The sequence below is a fragment of the Thermobia domestica genome, chromosome 17, assembly GCF_964235325.1.
Source record: "Thermobia domestica chromosome 17, izTheDome1.hap1.1, whole genome shotgun sequence".
NCBI classification, from domain to species: domain Eukaryota; kingdom Metazoa; phylum Arthropoda; class Insecta; order Zygentoma; family Lepismatidae; genus Thermobia; species Thermobia domestica.
The window spans coordinates 162,404,609-162,424,527 of record NC_137470.1 but is presented as its reverse complement, the minus strand read 5'-3'; the positions used below and the strand labels follow the sequence as shown (position 1 = coordinate 162,424,527).

Here is a 19,919-nt window from a genome sequence, read left to right as displayed (position 1 = left end):
CCTGCACACCTGAACACGAAATAAATCTTGTCTGACGTAAAAGTATGGAAATTTAAACAAATACAAATTCCACTCAATACTTCGAGCACCATTCAGACACTGGATAATCACAGAGCATAATCTAACCTCTTCAATTTTACTCAGACAGCACCAATGCACATGGTCAAACACCAACCTTCCGTTTGCAATTTGTCGTATCACTATTTTTCTTCCTTTCTTTTCAAAAAGAAAGAAAATCACGAAACACAACACAACTTGCACTTTTATTCTTGTATATTGAATCAACTCCTTCCAGATATAACTAATGCAAAAAATAGCAGACACTACAAACTAAGTCAAACGAACAAGACACGCGTCCCATTTTCTAACATCGACGATAAATTATCCGCCTGCTAGGAGACTGCAGGAAAACGTCCTCCTTCCTTCCAAATTCATAGGTCAGTTCGCAGCCGGAAAGGCTGCGAGCTCCCACGAAGGACAGCGGCGCTACGATCGCGATAAGGCACGTCACCTACCGCGCAAGCGACCTTGAATTGACCAAACAGAAAAAGGAATGTATTTCTCTCTCTCTCTCACTCACCACAATCGTAGATTCACATTATTTTTTGCTTTTTTTTAAAAAAAAGAAGCAAACGAGGAAAGGTTACTAATTCTTGTTAGTTTTTACAGATCAGAGAAAGTTAATCATCGATATTACATAATTATAAACATTTTCTTTCTTCTTTTTTTTTACTTAGTTTTTCCATTATTTCTTCGTCTCCAACTCATAGTAACGGGATCGTTACAGGCTGGCCTTCGTCGAAAAAAGAAAAATTCTCCACCAAGAAATTTTTCGTTACCAGACTGGATAGCTACGGAATATATAAATATCATAAGTAACGTTCATAACAATACAAACAACAACAAATGCAAAATAAATGATAATAGCAAATGCTAAAACAACAATAAATACTCAATTATTTACATTTTTTGTTCATTATGGCCATAATGAATAAATAAGTATATAACAAACAACAATATATTAACAAATGCTCAACCAATATCACAGTTAATACATTTAAAATGTTCTTATATCATAACTACATGTACCAAGAAACCAACACTATTTTTCAAGACCAGGATAACTAAGTTCTGACAATATTAATCTTAATCTCTCCTACTCCTATATACCTTCAATTCTGAGACATGCGAACGGCGATATGAGTCTGGCGTGTCGTTCTCATCAGAAACTAAGACGGTATTCGGGGTCAAAAATTTCCTAATCACAAATGGACCATACCACTTGTCGCTTAAAGATTTCGCTACCTTATCTCTTAACGATGATTTAACGTGTGCCTTTAAGAGGACACTTTGTCCTATGTCTAAATTAATGGGATTTCTTCTTCTTAACATCAACTTACGCCTTGTTGCCCAACTTTTCTCCATATTCTGAATAGCTTCTTTCCATATCTGAGCAGATGATTTTCCACCAAAATCAGAATCATTGATGCTCCATCGGTTTCCTAACGGTGTATTGTATGGACGTCCAAAATATACTTCGATGGGCGACATCTTTAATCCTGAGTGCTCGCTTATATTTAAGGTGAATTGGAGCTCCGGCACAAGAGTTGACCACAGATGTTGCTTCGTCGAGATGTAAGCTCTAAGGGATGCCTTCAGGGTTTTTATAAATCTTTCAGCCGCATTACCACCAGGGTGATAGGGGCTCAGCCGTATGTGCTTGATACCCAAACTAAACAGAAATTTCTTGAAGTGTTCGGAAACAAAAATTGAAGCATTGTCAGTGGACAGGGCCTCCGGAAAACCTAGTCGACTGAATATTTCCATCATCTTGTTAGCAACCACACTGGAACTTATGGTTCTCAAACGCTCCAAAACCACAAATCGGCTGGCGTTATCAACACCTATAAGTATAAATTTAAATCCATTCGAATTTGGTAATGCACCTACTATGTCAAACATCCAATGAGAATTAACTCTCTTACTGAAATCAGAAATTAAATGTCCCATTTTCTTTTGATTCGATTCCTTAACCTTCTGGCACACATCACACGTACTTACGAAATTTTTGACGTCTTCTTTCAATCCTTCCCAGGTAAATTTCTTCATCAGTTTAGCTAACGTTCTTGACACACCAGCATGACCACCAATCAACGCATCTTCATGATGATATTCTATAAGCACCTTCCTCAAATCTTTCGGGATTACTATCTTATAGGGGTTAATCGCCGAATTAGTTCTTTTTAGCAGAATATTCTTATTAAGGAGATACCCTTGAACATCGTCACCGTTCTCAATTCTTCTGATAATATTATCTAAATCTGGATCTTCTCGTTGTAATTTATCGATAGGATCCTTAATTAATGGCAAATTCCAAAGATGCATTATATTCATATTTCTTCTAAATGCAGCTAATCCTACCGGGCCATCCAACATACTGAATTCAAACGGATCGTAGATTCGTGTCAAGAAATCCGCTACTATATTCTCCGCTGACTTTATATGGCGTATCTTAAAATTAAACTGACAAAGCGTTTCGACGAAAGGACCGTACTTTAAGAGCCTTTTACTGTTATTAAGTATCCAGGACAAGGCTGTATTGTCTGTTAACACGTCAAACTCATTAACCAAGTAGTGTCTATAGCGAGATATTGTTTTTACAAGACTTATAAATTCTATCTCATAAATACTGCGGTGTTTATCCGCCTCTGAGAGTTTCTTGCTATAGAAGCACACAGGTTGAAGGTCCCCATTCGCATTCCTTTGGGAAATACATCCGGCAATACTTTTTCCACTGCCGTCGACGTGGACTACAAAACGTTTGTTAAGGTCTGGAGTCTTTAAAACTATGTTATCTATCAAAATATTTTTAATTTATCTAGAATTTGTTGATGTTCTTGAGTCCAAACAAATTTAATCTTAGGAGATTTCAAGGCACTAAGGGGAGCCACTAGCTGTTGGAGCTCCGACGCAAACTTAGAATAATAACTAAATACTCCTAGTATTTTCAACAATCCACGCCTATTACGAGGTGGAGGAATATTTCGTATAGCAGATACTCTGCCTGGGTCAATTTCCATCTGGTCTCCTTGAATAATATACCCCAGATAATTGATCTTTTTATAAAACATGAAGCATTTGTCAAGAGATACAGTTATGTTATAATCTTTGAACCTCTGTAACACCTTTTCAACCATTAACATGTGTTCTTCAATTTTATCGCTAGCTACCAGGACGTCGTCAAAATAAATTTTGACACCCTTATCTGTTAGATCACCTAATACCTTTTCCATCGCCCTTGACAAAATGTTGCTCCCAGTTTTTATTCCGACCGGAACTCGGGTGTACTGATAACATCCCTTGGGAGTAACCAAGGTAGTAATCTCACGTGATGATTTATCAAGGTAGATTTGGTTGTAGGCCCGCTTTAAATCAAATTTAGAGTACAGTTTCTTATCCGCAAGGCCTGTCAGACACGCTTCTAAATTCGGGGATGGATATACGTCATTCACAATTAAGCTATTAGCCTTAATGTAATTTCCTACTATTCGATATGTATTGTTCTTATTTTTCACTAGAAAACAACTACTGCCATAGTTAGCATGGTCAACCTCTTCTAAAATCCCCTCCTTAACAAGTTCTTCAATTTGATCATAAAAAATTTTCTCCTTATTTTTAGGAACTGGAAAGGGGGTATCCTTGAAAGGTTTATTCTCCTTTAAATGGAGTCGACCAACGAACCCTTTTACACATCCAACCCTATCGGAAATTACATCGGAATATTTAGTTTTCATTGAGTCGATGAAAGCAACAATCTCAGGGTTATCGAACTTCCACGAGTCTTGCCCTAAATTCTGATTTTTCACCTGTATGTTAGGTTGATTCTTCACCCGTGTGTTATTCTGAGCCATTACCCGTTGATTAGATGAAAGGTCAGGAGGCTGAAACTTCCGATTCCGCTGAATTAATTTATGGAAATTTTCAGACTGTTCTAGGTCAACGTCAGACGCTTCAGAACCACTACTATGGTTTAACACCGCATCCTTACGTTCATTGTCGTTCGACGAACAATTCACTCCCGAAGGACTAACATCATCTAGTTTTTCCAAGACACTAACATTTTTCGAGGATTCTGTCACATTATCCACCCTTTTCTTCTTTCTTCTACGATTCCTATTTCTTTTGCGAGTACTGTTCTTCTTAACACTCTCAGATTCTGGAATCTCAATTGCCGATGGATCCTCATTCTGAACAAGATCTAAATTGTCTTTTGTAGTAACAGTTTTGCTAGATGACTGATTAACACCATCACTAAGTTCCGAAACATTCATATTACTAGGTCTTTCACTATTTAAAACTAATTTCGAAGTGTCTCCATCAGCGACTATCCGATGACCAAAGTACATTTCATTCGCACCACTATCATAATCCTGAAAAGATTCTCTCAAATTACAACATCTCGCGTCGAATTCAGAATTCACTATTTGTCCCATGGACGAATTATTCTCAAAGGGCATATCACTCGCACCATCAGATCTTCTATTACAACACGTTCGAGTCGGAAAAGAAGAGTCTTCCCATGTAGATGTCACTAAAGTTCTACTAGACGGATTCACAAAAAAACGGACATTGCATTCGCACCACCTAAAGTCTCAACAGATCGACAATTGATAGTATCTCTGTTCATTAACGATGTCATCTCTCCCAAGTTCTGATCAGAAGGCAAACGAGGAATGGAATTCCCCCTTTCACCATCTGAACCACTAGCACAAGCAGCTGTTCCAGACGAACAACCAAATCTCGATGACGAAGTCACCAAGTTCACGTAAGATGGATGCTGGTCACAAGAGTTTCCAATCACACCACCAGTCTTGCACGAATTAAACTGCGATGAATCGTTATTCTGCTTCGAAGTCCCAGAAACTAAGTTTCGGTTCGGAGACAAATGACAGTTGGACCTTTCTATCGCACCATGCACACTACTAACTGGTTGAACCCTCGCATAACTATCAACCATGGAAGATAAAGTATTTTCTATATGATGACCCGAATCGATTTCTGAATCAATCATCGCTCTGAGTTGACCAAGCTGTAAGCTATTCGGAGCACGAATCTCCAAAATTCTAGATTCGGCATCAACTAGATCCAAATCGCACTGAATTCCTTCATCTCGCAAACCATAATCAAAGAAATCTTCGTATATAAAGATCGAAGCCATTTTATCTTGATCCCGAGAATCCCGAGTCTGTATTCTCTGTTGATTTCCATTCTTCCCCTTCAACTGGCCGGCATGAGGACCAGACTTAAACCCTTTAGATTGAAAACCAAAATGCCGAACTGTTTTCTTAAAGTTCAATGCAATTCTTTTCTTGCCACCACGGAGAACTAAGGTATTATTAGAATAGTCAACTATCGAATTGGTGGAACGCAAAAACGGAGTTCCCAGCAAACACTTACAAGGTAACTCATCTACCACCTTGAAACTAACTCTTTCAAAGTGTCCTGAAAAATTGACGGTCAACACAATTTCCTTGTTCCTGGAAAAATTCAATCCTGAAGGAGCATTTACTAATTTCTCTTGTGTTGTAGTAATATTTCTCGAGACCACAAGCACGAACCAAATCTGCACGAACAATGTTGAAGCTTGAACCACCGTCGACGCAAATGTCCGTCAACTGACTATTAATTTTTCCGACAACGAAAGACGCCACAGTTTTGTCCATCTCTGAAGGAATAAACGATGAAGTTGTTCTAGGATTCCCTCGAGGCTCAGATAAATTACTTGGACCCCTAGAATTCCGAAAATCCCGAGAGCCACCTATCGATCGACTCAATTTATTTTCGTAAAGGGTTGATCTACATTTATTTTCTAACAAAGTATTATTCACCGAGGTTTCATTCGGACCCAATTTATTATTATGATAGCTCGATACTAGAACACTAGACTTTTTTCTATTATCACTCATTTCTCTATTATAATCTAACTGGTTTCTAAAACTCAACACGTGTTTTTGAGCTATTTCCAATAATTCCAAACGTGATGCAGGCAAATAGTTATTCAACATCCTGTACTTTTGATTGGGATTTAAACCACTCATAATTATACTCACTAATTCCGATTCCGGACCATCAAATCCTAGAACATTCATAGCTACAATAACAGACCTTACATAATCATTAACTTGCTCAGACAACTTCTGTCTTCTATAAACATATTCTGATACAAAAAAATGCCTACTCACTGGAGTAACAAAAGTACTTAGTAAATTCCCTCGTAGATTATACCAACTTACATTGTTGTTCATGGCAAATAAGATTTCTCTTAATAAAGCACCAGTACATTTAGTGACAAGAACGGTTAATACCATCCCGAGTGAATAACTAGTTTCTAATAATGTTTCTTCTATTTTCAACAATAAATTGAAAACTTGATGACTATTACTCCCATCTGTTAATTTTACATCCTTAAATCTCAACTCAAGAGATTCACTGTTTCTTTTGAATGCATATTTTACCATTAAGTTATGTTCGATCCCACCAGAATCTAATCTATTAACTCCAGCATGTACACCAGATTCCGCACTATTCCTAGCTTCATATCTATTTATAGGTTGCAGAAAAGGAGAACTCAAAGGAGCCTTCGGAGTAGAATTCCTTATCTGAGAAACTCTTCGATAATAGTCACGAAGATTAAGGTATCTGTTAGTATTTTGACCTTGAATATTTCCAGCAACGCTAGCGTTTGAAGAATCCCGATTTACAAACCCTGTCTGATCAGGCTGCCTTAATGGAGCTTCAAAAGCGACTTGCCTTACATCTCGCTGAGACTCTCCTAAACTAGTGGCATTGACTTGCCTACTAAACCCATAACTAACAGAATGCACACTATCATTATTTCCAATAGTACTCCGATTGACTTCATTTGAAACCCGTCTGGCGTAAAGACTTCCCTGAGTGGGAGGAGTTAATGACATATTGAATTGCCCAAAATCAGAACGTGAATCAGCATCACAACAACCAGTTCTATCCCGTGTTACAAGTTTGGAATACCCGTCGGGTATATTAATACTCACAAACTCAGATCGATTATCCATCATAAAGTGGCAAATTCACAAAAATTTTTTTAACACGCTTTTTTTTAACAAGAGAAATAATACACAAGAAAATATATAACAGGTTAGCATAAACAAATTAATAACTACACTAACTACGGATACTACAACAACCAAGGAGAACCAGCATGGAACAACCCTATATACCAAAACCTAGTCTTGAAAAATATTTGTTTGTTATATTCAATCGACTTGATTACAATCTTAAATTTCACTTAATATTCAATATTCTCAATTTAATTCAATTTAATCCAAAATATTTTACCCTCTGTTATGATTAAACTATCTCACGATTATAGTTTTTACTTACAATAAACTTCGAATGTAAATTCATATATGACTAGAAGCAAAAAAAAGGTTCGAAAAAAAATGAAACTAAAAAAAAAGAATGGAACTGACCTATGAACCATTTTGTAGCGTTCCCATCCGCTATCAGGACAAGAGCCGATGTTAAAAGGACAACATTCATGGATACCAAAGCTCATGCAATGTTGACCAATCAACACTACCCAAGTCCGACCTCAGAGGGATCTACGAAGAAGAACGCAATTCCGAGTCATACGGCAGGTACAGATGGATAATTCAGCATAATCAACAATAAGTAAATGTAAATATCAATTGCCAGTCATAAATATATGTAAATATATATAAATAAATAATAACAACAACAACAATTCAAGTGTATATAATTTATTATAATAATATACAATATTATTTCGGGTAAAATATATGTCGAGCAGCAAACAATTCTTTATTCCTTCGACGTCTGTTCGTAATATAGATTCAACGATAATATTCAGTCATTGATCATATTATAGTTCAACTCTCATCGGAGTAATAAGCCTATCCAGGAACAATAACAATTTAACCTCAATATGAATTTCGTAAATAATATTTATAATTCCTTTTTCTTTTTATCAATTTCAATTTACTTGACCAGAGTAGAGAGAATAAATTCCTTAAATCGAATTTCAGAATCTTAAATTAAAGTTCTCAGGAGAAAAAAAATCTAGAAAAACGATCAAGAAAAATCCTTTTTTTTGTGGGGGGGGAATCTCCAATATCGAGAGATCCGTTAGGTTTATGTTGAAAACAACAATAATAATTAAATTAACAAGTATGTCAAAATCTTTCAGCAAATTTGGAGTGCCGTGCCTCACCGCACCATTCGCCTACAATAGCAAGCAATAGGATAAATCTCAAAATTGTTCAAAAACTATTTGGCTCAATTTAAATACTAATCGCATTAATATATGCTGAAAATGAAGCAGATTATAAACAATTACTATATGCATCGGGTTTTAGCCCGCTTACCAAAAATACAATGCTGAATTATCAATCGAAATTCACGTAATTATCAACGCGGTCCAGAGAAATAATCTATTAATCGACTCTATTTTGGAATCAAGAATGACGACCCACAAACATAGAACACAAACAAAAGACAATCAACTATAATATATATTAATGAACACTCACCTCTTATATTCTTCTTTTTTTATTACCTTTCTTTGGTATTTACTACCTCGCTCTCAGTCTGCTTGTCGTCTGTTCTTTATCAGATTACAAGAATAAACGTGCTTAGGCTGTGATCGAAAAAGTAACTCAAAGACCAATGCTTAGGTTTGAAAACCGAGAACGTCCGAATGTAACTAGTTCTATCACTGATTCAGTCGGCTCTCTCGGACCACAAACATCGAGAGTCATTAAAGAAATCAGTGATACTACGAGACAAACCCAAGATAAGGTATGGTGTCTCTTACCAAACGACATTCACCACTACTCTCACCTCAATCTTCAACATTCTCATTCCACCATTCAGCCAAGCTAATTTCCATTCAAAGATCAAAAGTCACGCTCTGTTTCCAGGTTCGCTAAAACCACTATGACCAAACTTAGGTCTGGTTTCAACACATTGAAATGCTCTCCCTCGTTTTCCACATTATCATTCCACCAATCCGTTAGACAATTGAACCCAGAGAGTGGTCGTTACTACGATTGCAGGGAATATTACACTATTGCAAGACCACGCGTTACAACGGGCAATGGGGAGTAGATCTCTGTTCTCACTCGAAATATCCCACTTTATCATTCCACCAACATAGAAAAACCACCTCAGATTCTGGATATTACGAGTATTAATGCATGCATAACATGCTATTTTTAAGGCAACAGCCAAGAACAGATTTATTTTACTCACTAGCACATCTACTCTTCTTGCCGTAAGGAACCCACATAGAAATTCACCATTTAACACTCTCGATAAAATACGATAGATTTTGTCGCCGAAAGAAATAGCGACTTATTGACCAAGACTTAGGTCAACTATACAGATTTCTACGTCACTGATTGAATTCATCAAATGCCCCTGCACACCTGAACACGAAATAAATCTTGTCTGACGTAAAAGTATGGAAATTTAAACAAATACAAATTCCACTCAATACTTCGAGCACCATTCAGACACTGGATAATCACAGAGCATAATCTAACCTCTTCAATTTTACTCAGACAGCACCAATGCACATGGTCAAACACCAACCTTCCGTTTGCAATTTGTCGTATCACTATTTTTCTTCCTTTCTTTTCAAAAAGAAAGAAAATCACGAAACACAACACAACTTGCACTTTTATTCTTGTATATTGAATCAACTCCTTCCAGATATAACTAATGCAAAAAATAGCAGACACTACAAACTAAGTCAAACGAACAAGACACGCGTCCCATTTTCTAACATCGACGATAAATTATCCGCCTGCTAGGAGACTGCAGGAAAACGTCCTCCTTCCTTCCAAATTCATAGGTCAGTTCGCAGCCGGAAAGGCTGCGATCTCCCACGAAGGACAGCGGCGCTACGATCGCGATAAGGCACGTCACCTACCGCGCAAGCGACCTTGAATTGACCAAACAGAAAAAGGAATGTATTTCTCTCTCTCTCTCACTCACCACAATCGTAGATTCACATTATTTTTTGCTTTTTTTTTAAAAAAAAGAAGCAAACGAGGAAAGGTTACTAATTCTTGTTAGTTTTTACAGATCAGAGAAAGTTAATCATCGATATTACATAATTATAAACATTTTCTTTCTTCTTTTTTTTTTTTACTTAGTTTTTCCATTATTTCTTCGTCTCCAACTCATAGTAACGGGATCGTTACAAGGGTTGAAAAATATAAATAATCGATATTTTTCAATAATTAATTCCGGAAATTGATGTACAGTGGAGTCCCGCTAATCCGAACTAATTGGGACTGAACTCTGTTTGGATTAGCCGGAATAACAGTAAAATTGCGGTTTGAAGCAGGTAAACGGGTCTACTGTGTTGTAATATATAGCGTATAGTATTTCAAAACACGTTTTCTGACTACAATAAATATGTACTGTACTGGAAAAATATTTAAAATGTTGGAAAAAACTTGATGCCTTTATTTTTCCACGTACAGTACAAACAGTAGTTACGCAGACAGAGCAGCAACGCTTGACCTAGCACTACGATACCTAGAACAACAGGCTACTGCTACACCTGCTGATATAAATTTTATGAGACGCTGGCGAAACTACGCGTCGTCCAATAGATTTTCTTCACTGAGACAAAAGGCAATAACTGAGTTCGTGTCTTGTAACAAGTAATACTAGTACGGTACTACAGTAGATACTCGTACAATACTAGTACTGTACATTACGAGTATTGCACGTTCAGTTTTATGTTACAGTACAGTACTTATTTTACTACATTACTGTATTTAAACCAATAACTTTCAATATAGTACAGTACGTACACTGTATTCTATTTCAAACTATGTGTAATTGTGGTAATAAGGCTTACGGGTTAGATACAGGCATTAAAGAAAAACTGTATTTAATGAAACTTTACTTTGCCTTCTACGAAAACATACACCCATTTTCATCCTTTTAGTTATTAATTTTCTAAAACTGCGTATTGTCGCAGCAATAAATAAATAAACAAATAAAGTTTTCCTCTCGGACTTGTTCGGATTACCGGGACTCCACTGTACTATAAAGTTATATACTCAAAATGATTTCGGCTTATTTACCAGATATAATGCCAATCATATCTTAATTTTTTGTATGTTTTATCCGCTTCTATTATCATCCATTACATGGCTTCCAAGAGAACAATTATAATATTGTCGCCTCACTTCTCGAACACAAGCACAGACTGCAATTGGCTTACGGAACAATAAATTTAAAGTACGTACGTATAATGTAAACATCATCCAGAGTCAGTGGCGTAGCACACTTTTGCGGGGCACCCTGCAAAGTATAGAGAAGGGGCCCTAGTTGTAAAGCCGATAGAAGTAAGGTTGAAGTTCTACTTCTTTAAATCTTTATTCATCGCAAGACTTCGGGGCCCCCTATACCTCGGGGCCCCCCGCACTGCGGGGGTTGCGGGGGCAGCTGCTACGCCACTGTCCAGAGCAGCATACAGTGGTAATTGCGTTGCATGATTACGTGTTTTATGGCGGATAATTATACTTCTTCTTCCTTAAATCACATGAGAAATATACACTGGAATCTTCGTGAGAAAAAAGCCAATTATTAGCTCCCAAAGTAAGCCTACTTTAGCTTATAGTTTCACGCCAGATGTATGCTCGTGTATATGTGGTACTTTATTTTTCGATAACTACCGGTTAAATCTCAACGAAACTCGGTGGGCAAGTAGCCCATTATCTAGCAAATAAAGATCATTATATTTTGTAGCTGGGCTGAGCTAAAGACAGGTTCGGCTTGGCTTCCCTTGTATGTAGTATTGTTTTTCTTAGTAACTACCGACTGGATCTAAACAAAATTTATAAGCAAATATCCCATGATCTAGGAAAAAATTGGTATATTCGGCAGCTGGCCTCCGCTCGACTCGACTAGCCTTGTGTATGATACTTTATTTCTTGGTAACGGCTCGTTGGATCTGACGGAAATTCAGTGGAAAGTAACCCATTGTCAAAAGACTAAAAATCGCTATACTTTTAGCTGGGTTCGGCCATGGACAAATTCAATTCGCTTTCTCTGTGATCCATTAACTACGTGCTGAATCTGAACGAAATAGGTCGGCAAATATCTCATTACATAAAAAGAAAAGATCGTTATACGCGTATTTGATAGCCACAAACAGGCTCGGCTACACAAAAGAGATTATGTTTCACAGCTTTGAATGCAGGAAGTTTCTGAGATAGGTTCACCTCGGCCTGCATATAGTAAATTTATTCTACCATAAGAGGGTAGTTTTTCCTTATATTTCCATGTTTGCTCTTTTACTGTAAAATAGAATCATTTAGTAGTGCCTAAGTAATGTGCCTTAATACAAGGTTGGCATTTCAAACCTGGTTGGTAATACAAATTTTACGATTCTAAAGCAAGTGGAAATGTCTTCGATTTTGTGTCTTATAGATGTAATAACATCCAAGAGATAAACCCAGATATTAAAGAGTCATTAGTTTTAGTATGATTTTGAATATGATCCGCTCTACCATAAGCGTCAGTTTTCACGTTATATACTCTTAATTTGTGATCTGTTTTAGCTGTAATCCAACAGCTAGAAGCTACACCTAAGTCTGATAACCGTAACAATTACAACCAAAGGTATTTGAAAATCATCCGTTTCTTCTGAAAAGGGTAGCACTAATTATCCGAAAAACAACGAAACAATGGCAACAATAGTTATAATTCGAAATAGATCTAGTGATAATTCAAATGTTATTGTTAAGAGAAAAAGAAAAAAATCCACCACGTAGGAATAAAAGAAGAAATTTGAACAATGATAACAATTCTTATTGACAGGAGAAGTAAATATATGATCGTAGCCATGAAACTGGTATTAATGGTAGCAGTAGTAGAACCAATCAGCTGAGTCATTTAAAAAATGTTAGTAAAAAACCTGTGAACAACGGTTCAGATGTTAGTGTTACACCACATAACAGTAAAATGATTAAAAATTTTTTAAAAAGGCAAACTTTTAACAATCCAACTGATTTTATACCTCCATGACCTACTTTAGTGAACGCTCCATCTAGTAATATTAATTTCTCATACGGATTTCCTTCCCCTAACTAGTTTTGCTTCTTGCATCATGAGTATACATGTCAGAAAACAAGTTCAGGATTGTATCAGTTCTAGTAATGCATTCGAGCCAGAACGTTAGACTGTTTTTGTCAAGTTGGATAAAAATATAGTAGTTCAGTGGGATAGCAATATTTTATCTGATGAAGGAGAAGCGAAAGAGTTTAGTAAGGGTATTGTACTGGTACATACCACTGCTGAAATTAGTATTAAATTATGAACGGAGAGACATGTTTACTTATATATATAAAAATATAACTGCTTTCATCAACATACGTTTCCTACAAAATTTAACTCTTCATAAGAGTACTTAATTTTCGTTCCTTTCCACATTGGGGTGTACTGCTGTTTCGATTTTTGCTGTAGCTATTTAATATCACATTAGTGGTAGCACAACAAATAATTTTAATAAATTCTTTCAAATCATGCACCTTACTACATGGGATACCATGTAACAACATACCATACTTCTCAATAACATACCTTTCAGCAAGACACATAACTACACCTCTTTGATTATTAACTTTCAAGAAAGCTTCGTTATGTTCTGCAATGAGTTTTGGAATAATGCAATACAATATTAACAATTTCACTTGGATATGATTGACTCCCACGATCTAAACTTGCAATAAGTGAAGTCCCGTTTCTCCCACTTGCATAAGTTTATCTACTAACACTACATCACTACATTCATCACAACGTAATCTTCTTGTAACTTGCCTAGAACAGTACCCAGCTATGTATGTTAGAACAGGAAGATCTTCATTTTTAGATTTTATGAGATCATCTTCACTCAATGACAGAATATTTAAGAAGAAATTAATATCGGACAAAATTTCACTTCCGTCATCTAAAGACATACCGTTCTCTTCAGAACAAACGATGAATATAGTTTTATCTTTTAATTTCAAACGAAAAATGCTTGCCAAACGCAACTTCTTTTCTACTTCTACGATTTGGCGCAGTGATACGTTATAATTTTCACCAGCTAATTGCCGATATTTTCTTAATCGTGCTTCTAGGAAGTCAGTCTTAAATTTACCCGATAGAATGCAGCTCCTAGCTCACCGCAACAGTACCTAAAAATATCCAGGATTCCTTTTGTTTTATGTCGTAGAGCTTCCAGTGTTTCCTTGGTAAGTCCACGCCCATGCGCCGCCTAGTGATCTAGCCAAAGCACAAACTCTTCTAAGAAATTTTTTCTCTCATCTTCAGGATGAACTGTTAGAGGCTCTTCCATTTTATTATTCAAACGTTACCCTTTGGATGGAGATTTAACATTAACTATTTTCCACCACGTAAGAATGTGGAAAATGAAGTTCGCAGTGGTCTCACTGTGGGGTACATTGTGATTGACACATAAGGTTTTTAATGCCTCAACCACAAACTTACTGAACACTTGCAAAACCAATTTTATATTCTGACCCTCCAAATTGGAAGGCCACAGAGATTTTACAGATAGCCCATATCCATATTTAACTAATTTATTTTCCTCTAAGCTGTACAAAAATCGCACAAAAGATGCAAAATGAATAGCATCACCACTAAAATCAGGGAACATCATACTGGTTTCACTGTCCTTAGCATTCAACCAATTGTCTCTTAGGCATGTCAATATGTGGACAGAATCAATGAGGAAAAACAGAGCTCTTGTACTTGCATGGATGAGGATATACAATAGTCATAGTTCGTTTGCTGAAAAAATATGACATAGGTTTCCTATTAATAGCATTATTATCAGTAATTACACACACTACTTTAAACACTATTGCCTCCAACCCTACAATTACTTTACAAATAACATGATACAGACCATCAGCTTCGATCTTATGGACAAGTAAAATATGTATAACATCCTTGAATTTAAAGAACACACTTTGAACCATAAATGTTTGTGCACTACATGCAATGTCACTTCCATTAAATGATGTACCTATTATATTTCCTCCCTTGTAGTCTATTAAAGGCTTAATGTGAATTTCGTCCTCCATAAGTGTAACATGCTTGTCACTTTCTTGGAAACTTCTCTTCAACATATTTTAAAAAGAAATCATCTAGCTTTTCGTTACCGGGATTCACAACCTCACTCGACTATTGAAAATATCGTGAAAAATACTGACACCTAACCTAATCTAGAGCTAACCAATCTAAATTAAACTAAAAACACGATCTCTACGGAAGAGTTAATTATGTTCTAATTACTCCAAATGGGGACCAGCGTTCTAAATTCAGGAACTAAATTCCGAATTTACCTCTACCAACATGTGCAAATAGTTCGACATTTACAATCACCAGAGTTTTCAATACAAAACATCTGAAAGAGTAAAATATTCTATTTCTGTAATTACGTAAAGTAGGCTACAAGGGCAATAATTAAATAACCTAAGTTTTTCATTTCAAGAAATTAAAACCAAAATTGCAAGTATTTTACCCAACATGGCAGAAGTTGAGCAGCAGAAAATCTATGCAAGTACGCAGATAATAAGGTACAAAATAAAAGTCCTCCACATTTTAATCGTAATAGGGTGAGTATTGATTATACGGATCCACATAATTATAAAATTTACAGAAGATGTTTGTAATAATATTTTAATAGAGTAGTGCGTAAATAATCTAAATATGGCGTGTTCATACCTGTGAGATGCGTATATACACACATCTTTGTAGCTTTGTATTGTAATCACATATGTTTGTATTGTAAAAGCAGTGATTTTCCACAAGCCTCTTTTACACGTATACCCACCATCGCTGACGCGCTTGCTCCTTACGGAGGCACCCCGCAATGCCGCGTGACCCCCTGCTAAGCTCCTGCTCTGACTCGGTTAGATATCATTCGTACTTTTTAGTGGCCACGTAGGCCAGGTTTTTTGGTGTTTTGTAGAAGACCTCTTAAAGTGAGTTTGCACGAGGGAATGCAAATGCACACCTCAGCAATGATTGCTGAAGGTACAAAAAGTGAATTCACAGAGAAGAAAGTATATATTCCATGAATTTATGTATGAATCCGTATAATCATTATGCACGCGTAATAGTACCATCTTTTTCTTTCTAACTATTCTCTGATCATGCTCGTGACACTTTCCACATAAGTGGGTACATACAAAATGCATGCACTATCCATGTACATTATAATAGCGCTGCCTGAAAATATTCAAGCAAGGGTTTAGATAACTGGTCCACTTACATAGAATATAAGGAAGTTATTATTTCCTTGTATACATTGTGTTACAAAATAGCAGACATCACACTGTAAGACCATTTTTTCATTTCTAAAACAATCTAATCTAAAGTCTTTAAAATGTAAGGTGGATTTGTTGTCTGCACCATTCCTTCCCAACGTAGTAAATATTCAATTATCTAGGTAAGCCTAATTGTAAAATTTTCTTTACCTTATACTATTTAATACTTTTGAAATTTAGCACCTATTAATGCATGCAATAATTTAATACTGGAAGAGAAAATGGAGCTTGAATTTGATGTTGATAAGTTTTAAGTTACAGCTTTCATTCAATCTGAACCTTTCACTTGCCAAATTTTGATATCATGTGAATTCTGTTGACATCCTATCAATTCTATTGATTGAATGATAATAATAATAATAATAATAATAATAATAATAATAATAATAATAATAATAATAATAATAATAATAATAAGAACTGTTGATACTTACCCTTGAATGCTTCCCGCGAAGTTCGTCTTCTCGAGGGAATGAAAACAAATGTACCCTCAGTCCTCCTTGATAGTTTCCTCTACACCAAGGAACTCTCCACTTTCCTCTACACTTATAAACTATTTTGTTTTACTTCAATTACGAGAAGTAGAATCATATTTTACATTGCAAAAGCAATCTGCCTTGATGACCTACAGTATATGACGTCACGCGCTCAGATGACGTAGATGTAGGACCTTGTATCCAGATGACGTTGGCCAAACGCCAATATAACTTCTGTGGTTTCCACAAGGTTCTTTAGCTTGTGAAACAACGATTTTGTAAACATTAACTTCTCTTAAATGTCTTTGAATGACTTGCTCCATGTTAGTGTTCTGTTTCCATCTGGTGCAATGCTTAAAGTGAGCCGGTTATGTTTGCGAAAGTTCGAAAATCTGCAGGTATGGCATACCGGTAAAAATAACTGATTTAAATTGTAATTTGCATGCAGAAAATAACAGATTTTACACATAGGAATAAGTACGACTTAGCATTGAGTCAACAAATATGTACTATCAAAGATTTCGTTACTGCTGCTGCGAAAGTAAATATCAGTCCCCTATCATCCTATTCAGTGACAGAATTTGTGCTCCTTTTTTTCAACATTTGGGCTAGCAATTCCACTTTTACCCCTCAAAATATTCTAACTATCATACTACTCACCTAAAAGGTTTAACCTGGATTAGCCCCTGGCATTCACAGGACTCTTTTTTTTTTAATTCAAAATTATTCTTTTCACATTGTCTGGACTCCTGTGTTTAGAATTATAAGAACATTACCACGACCACGAGACTACGTGACAAGACGAGACCAGAAGAAGGTTTTGAAAATGGAAGTGAGATTGGAAAGAGTCATTAAATGCTAGTGGAAGACAATACAATACAATGAAATACAACGGAAACAAATATTCATTGAATACTATGCTGATGATAGTGGGGAGTGAAAGAGTTACATGTTAGTCATCACTCTCTGTCTTTCTTTCACTCTAGATTTTCACGTCAAAAATTGTGCAAAAATGTCAAGAGTAGAGATGCTCTTTAGGGTTCTGTCAAAATAAGTGCTCTAAGTGGTCATATTTGTTCCATACCGTCACCTCATCTGATGTCAATTTAAGCACTGATCTGGCGGCATTGAGACTAAACATTAGAAAAAGAAGAAAAAGATAGGAGAGCAGTGGAGCTCCTTGTCAGTGCATTGGTCTTGGGAAGCAATTGTTCTGGAAATTTGAAAAACTTAAAAATCACGCAGGAAGAAGTAGTATGTATCCTACACTTTATACTCGATGAAACATTACAGCCTTCTATTTTTCGATAGTTGTTTGAATCCTAAGGGGATCATAAATGACACATCTAGTTGTTTCCTAATATACATCTCCGTTACTACTGCCAGTGCAAATAAATAATAAGTCCAAAGCGCGGGCCTGAGTGTTTCAATGTATCTGTAGCTACTTCAATAATTAACTTATTACATATATGATTATATAGGAATTCTTACTAAAAGTCGTTCCATTATGAGGATCCACATCATCATCAATAGCATCAGCTCATAAAGCTCAAGTCAAAAATATTTAGCATTTACTTTTATTCTCGAACTATTTCTCTCGTATTTAAATATTACGATTAGCTAAACAAGAACCATTTACAAAGCTACAGCGTATCTTTTATTTAACAGTCAGCAATGATATTCTACTGAATTGTCATGGCATCTACTGGAAACAACTTGACTGGCACTAGCATCACGAGATTCAACGGAGCATATCGACTTCAAACGGTAAGCAATAATATCTCGTGGAAGGGAGATGAAAATTAAACTACTCATTACACAAAGTAAAATTTTCTTCGCCTACCAAGAAGATAACACGTAGAGCATGTGACGACATATCTTGGTAACCATGGCTGTACTTATGCAAGTTAATAAAACATTGTTTATGTTGCAAAATACGTTTAAGAGTAACTGTGAATGTTTATGTGATAATGTGTAGTGTTTGAACTACAATAAGACATGATGAATATTAGATATAATGTAAATATATGAAAATTAGAGAATAATCGCATTTACTAAACACAAATACCAGGTGTTTAGCTTGTAACTGTAATGCGCATAAAGAACAATAAATTTCATGCAGAACCAAGGTACTCAGAATTACAATATGACATCAGTTAGTAAAGTAAATCGAGGACATTACTTAACTGAGTTTTAGAGATCGTAAAGACAAGCTTGTTCAATTGTATTAAACATTTCGTAACACACACATATAAAGAGATGTGCTAGTTCATTTAAACATTAATACAGTAAAGTTGACAATAGTTCGGAACTGACCATGTTTATTTCTTAAAGACAGACTATAGAAAAGATAATACAGAAATAAAAACAATGTTAAGGTTATGGAAACTGTTACGTACCTCGGCCTTTTCCTTCAGCCTCCTCAACTGACAATCTTGGCATATTGTTCCTCTGCAGAAAGGGATATGGTTTGATTCTGCTACTACTATCCCTGGTGGCATATATTCTGGTGGGGGTAGAAATTGTACTTCTGCTGTATCGTAAACCCTTTCTGGATTCAGTATCTGAAGAACATTGACAGGTACACGATAGATCAAGTGGACAACTTCCATGCTGACAGCGCCAATCTAGAAACATTGATACTAATGAGATTATTTACCATTTGCTTTTTTGCTATAAATATAAATAATACTAACACATTATGTAGAAGTAATTATACACTCCCGAAGTTATAAATTATGTAATCTGTAGTATGTAATACATATAAAGCTTGAAAGTTGATTGATACATTTAAATCTAACGTCTCCTTTCAGCACCGAGGTTATATAAGACATAATCTAGTATCTAAACTGAGGCCCTACCTCGGGTTGTATTCGATGCAACTATTAGCACCAGAGGTCAAACGCAAACAAAGTAGATACGTTAACCACCCGGAAGCACAAGGTTTAAAAGTATATACGTAAATCTGGCCAACGCTGTCACTTGTGCAAATTAGTAGAAAAAAAAGAAACGCACAGTC

At 36.0% G+C, this 19,919-nt stretch overlaps 1 protein-coding gene across 1 annotated transcript in view; it reads right to left on the bottom strand.

Moving 5' to 3' along the window:
• Positions 1 to 19,512, bottom strand: part of LOC145674229 (uncharacterized) — a 35,909-nt gene extending 16,397 nt beyond the window's left edge. Inside the window, exon 1 of the mRNA XM_081744064.1 lies at positions 19,300 to 19,512. Coding sequence (XP_081600190.1) covers positions 19,300 to 19,512 — 213 coding nt within the window. The remainder of the gene's footprint in view (positions 1 to 19,299) is intronic.
• Positions 19,513 to 19,919: the final 407 nt, after the last annotated feature.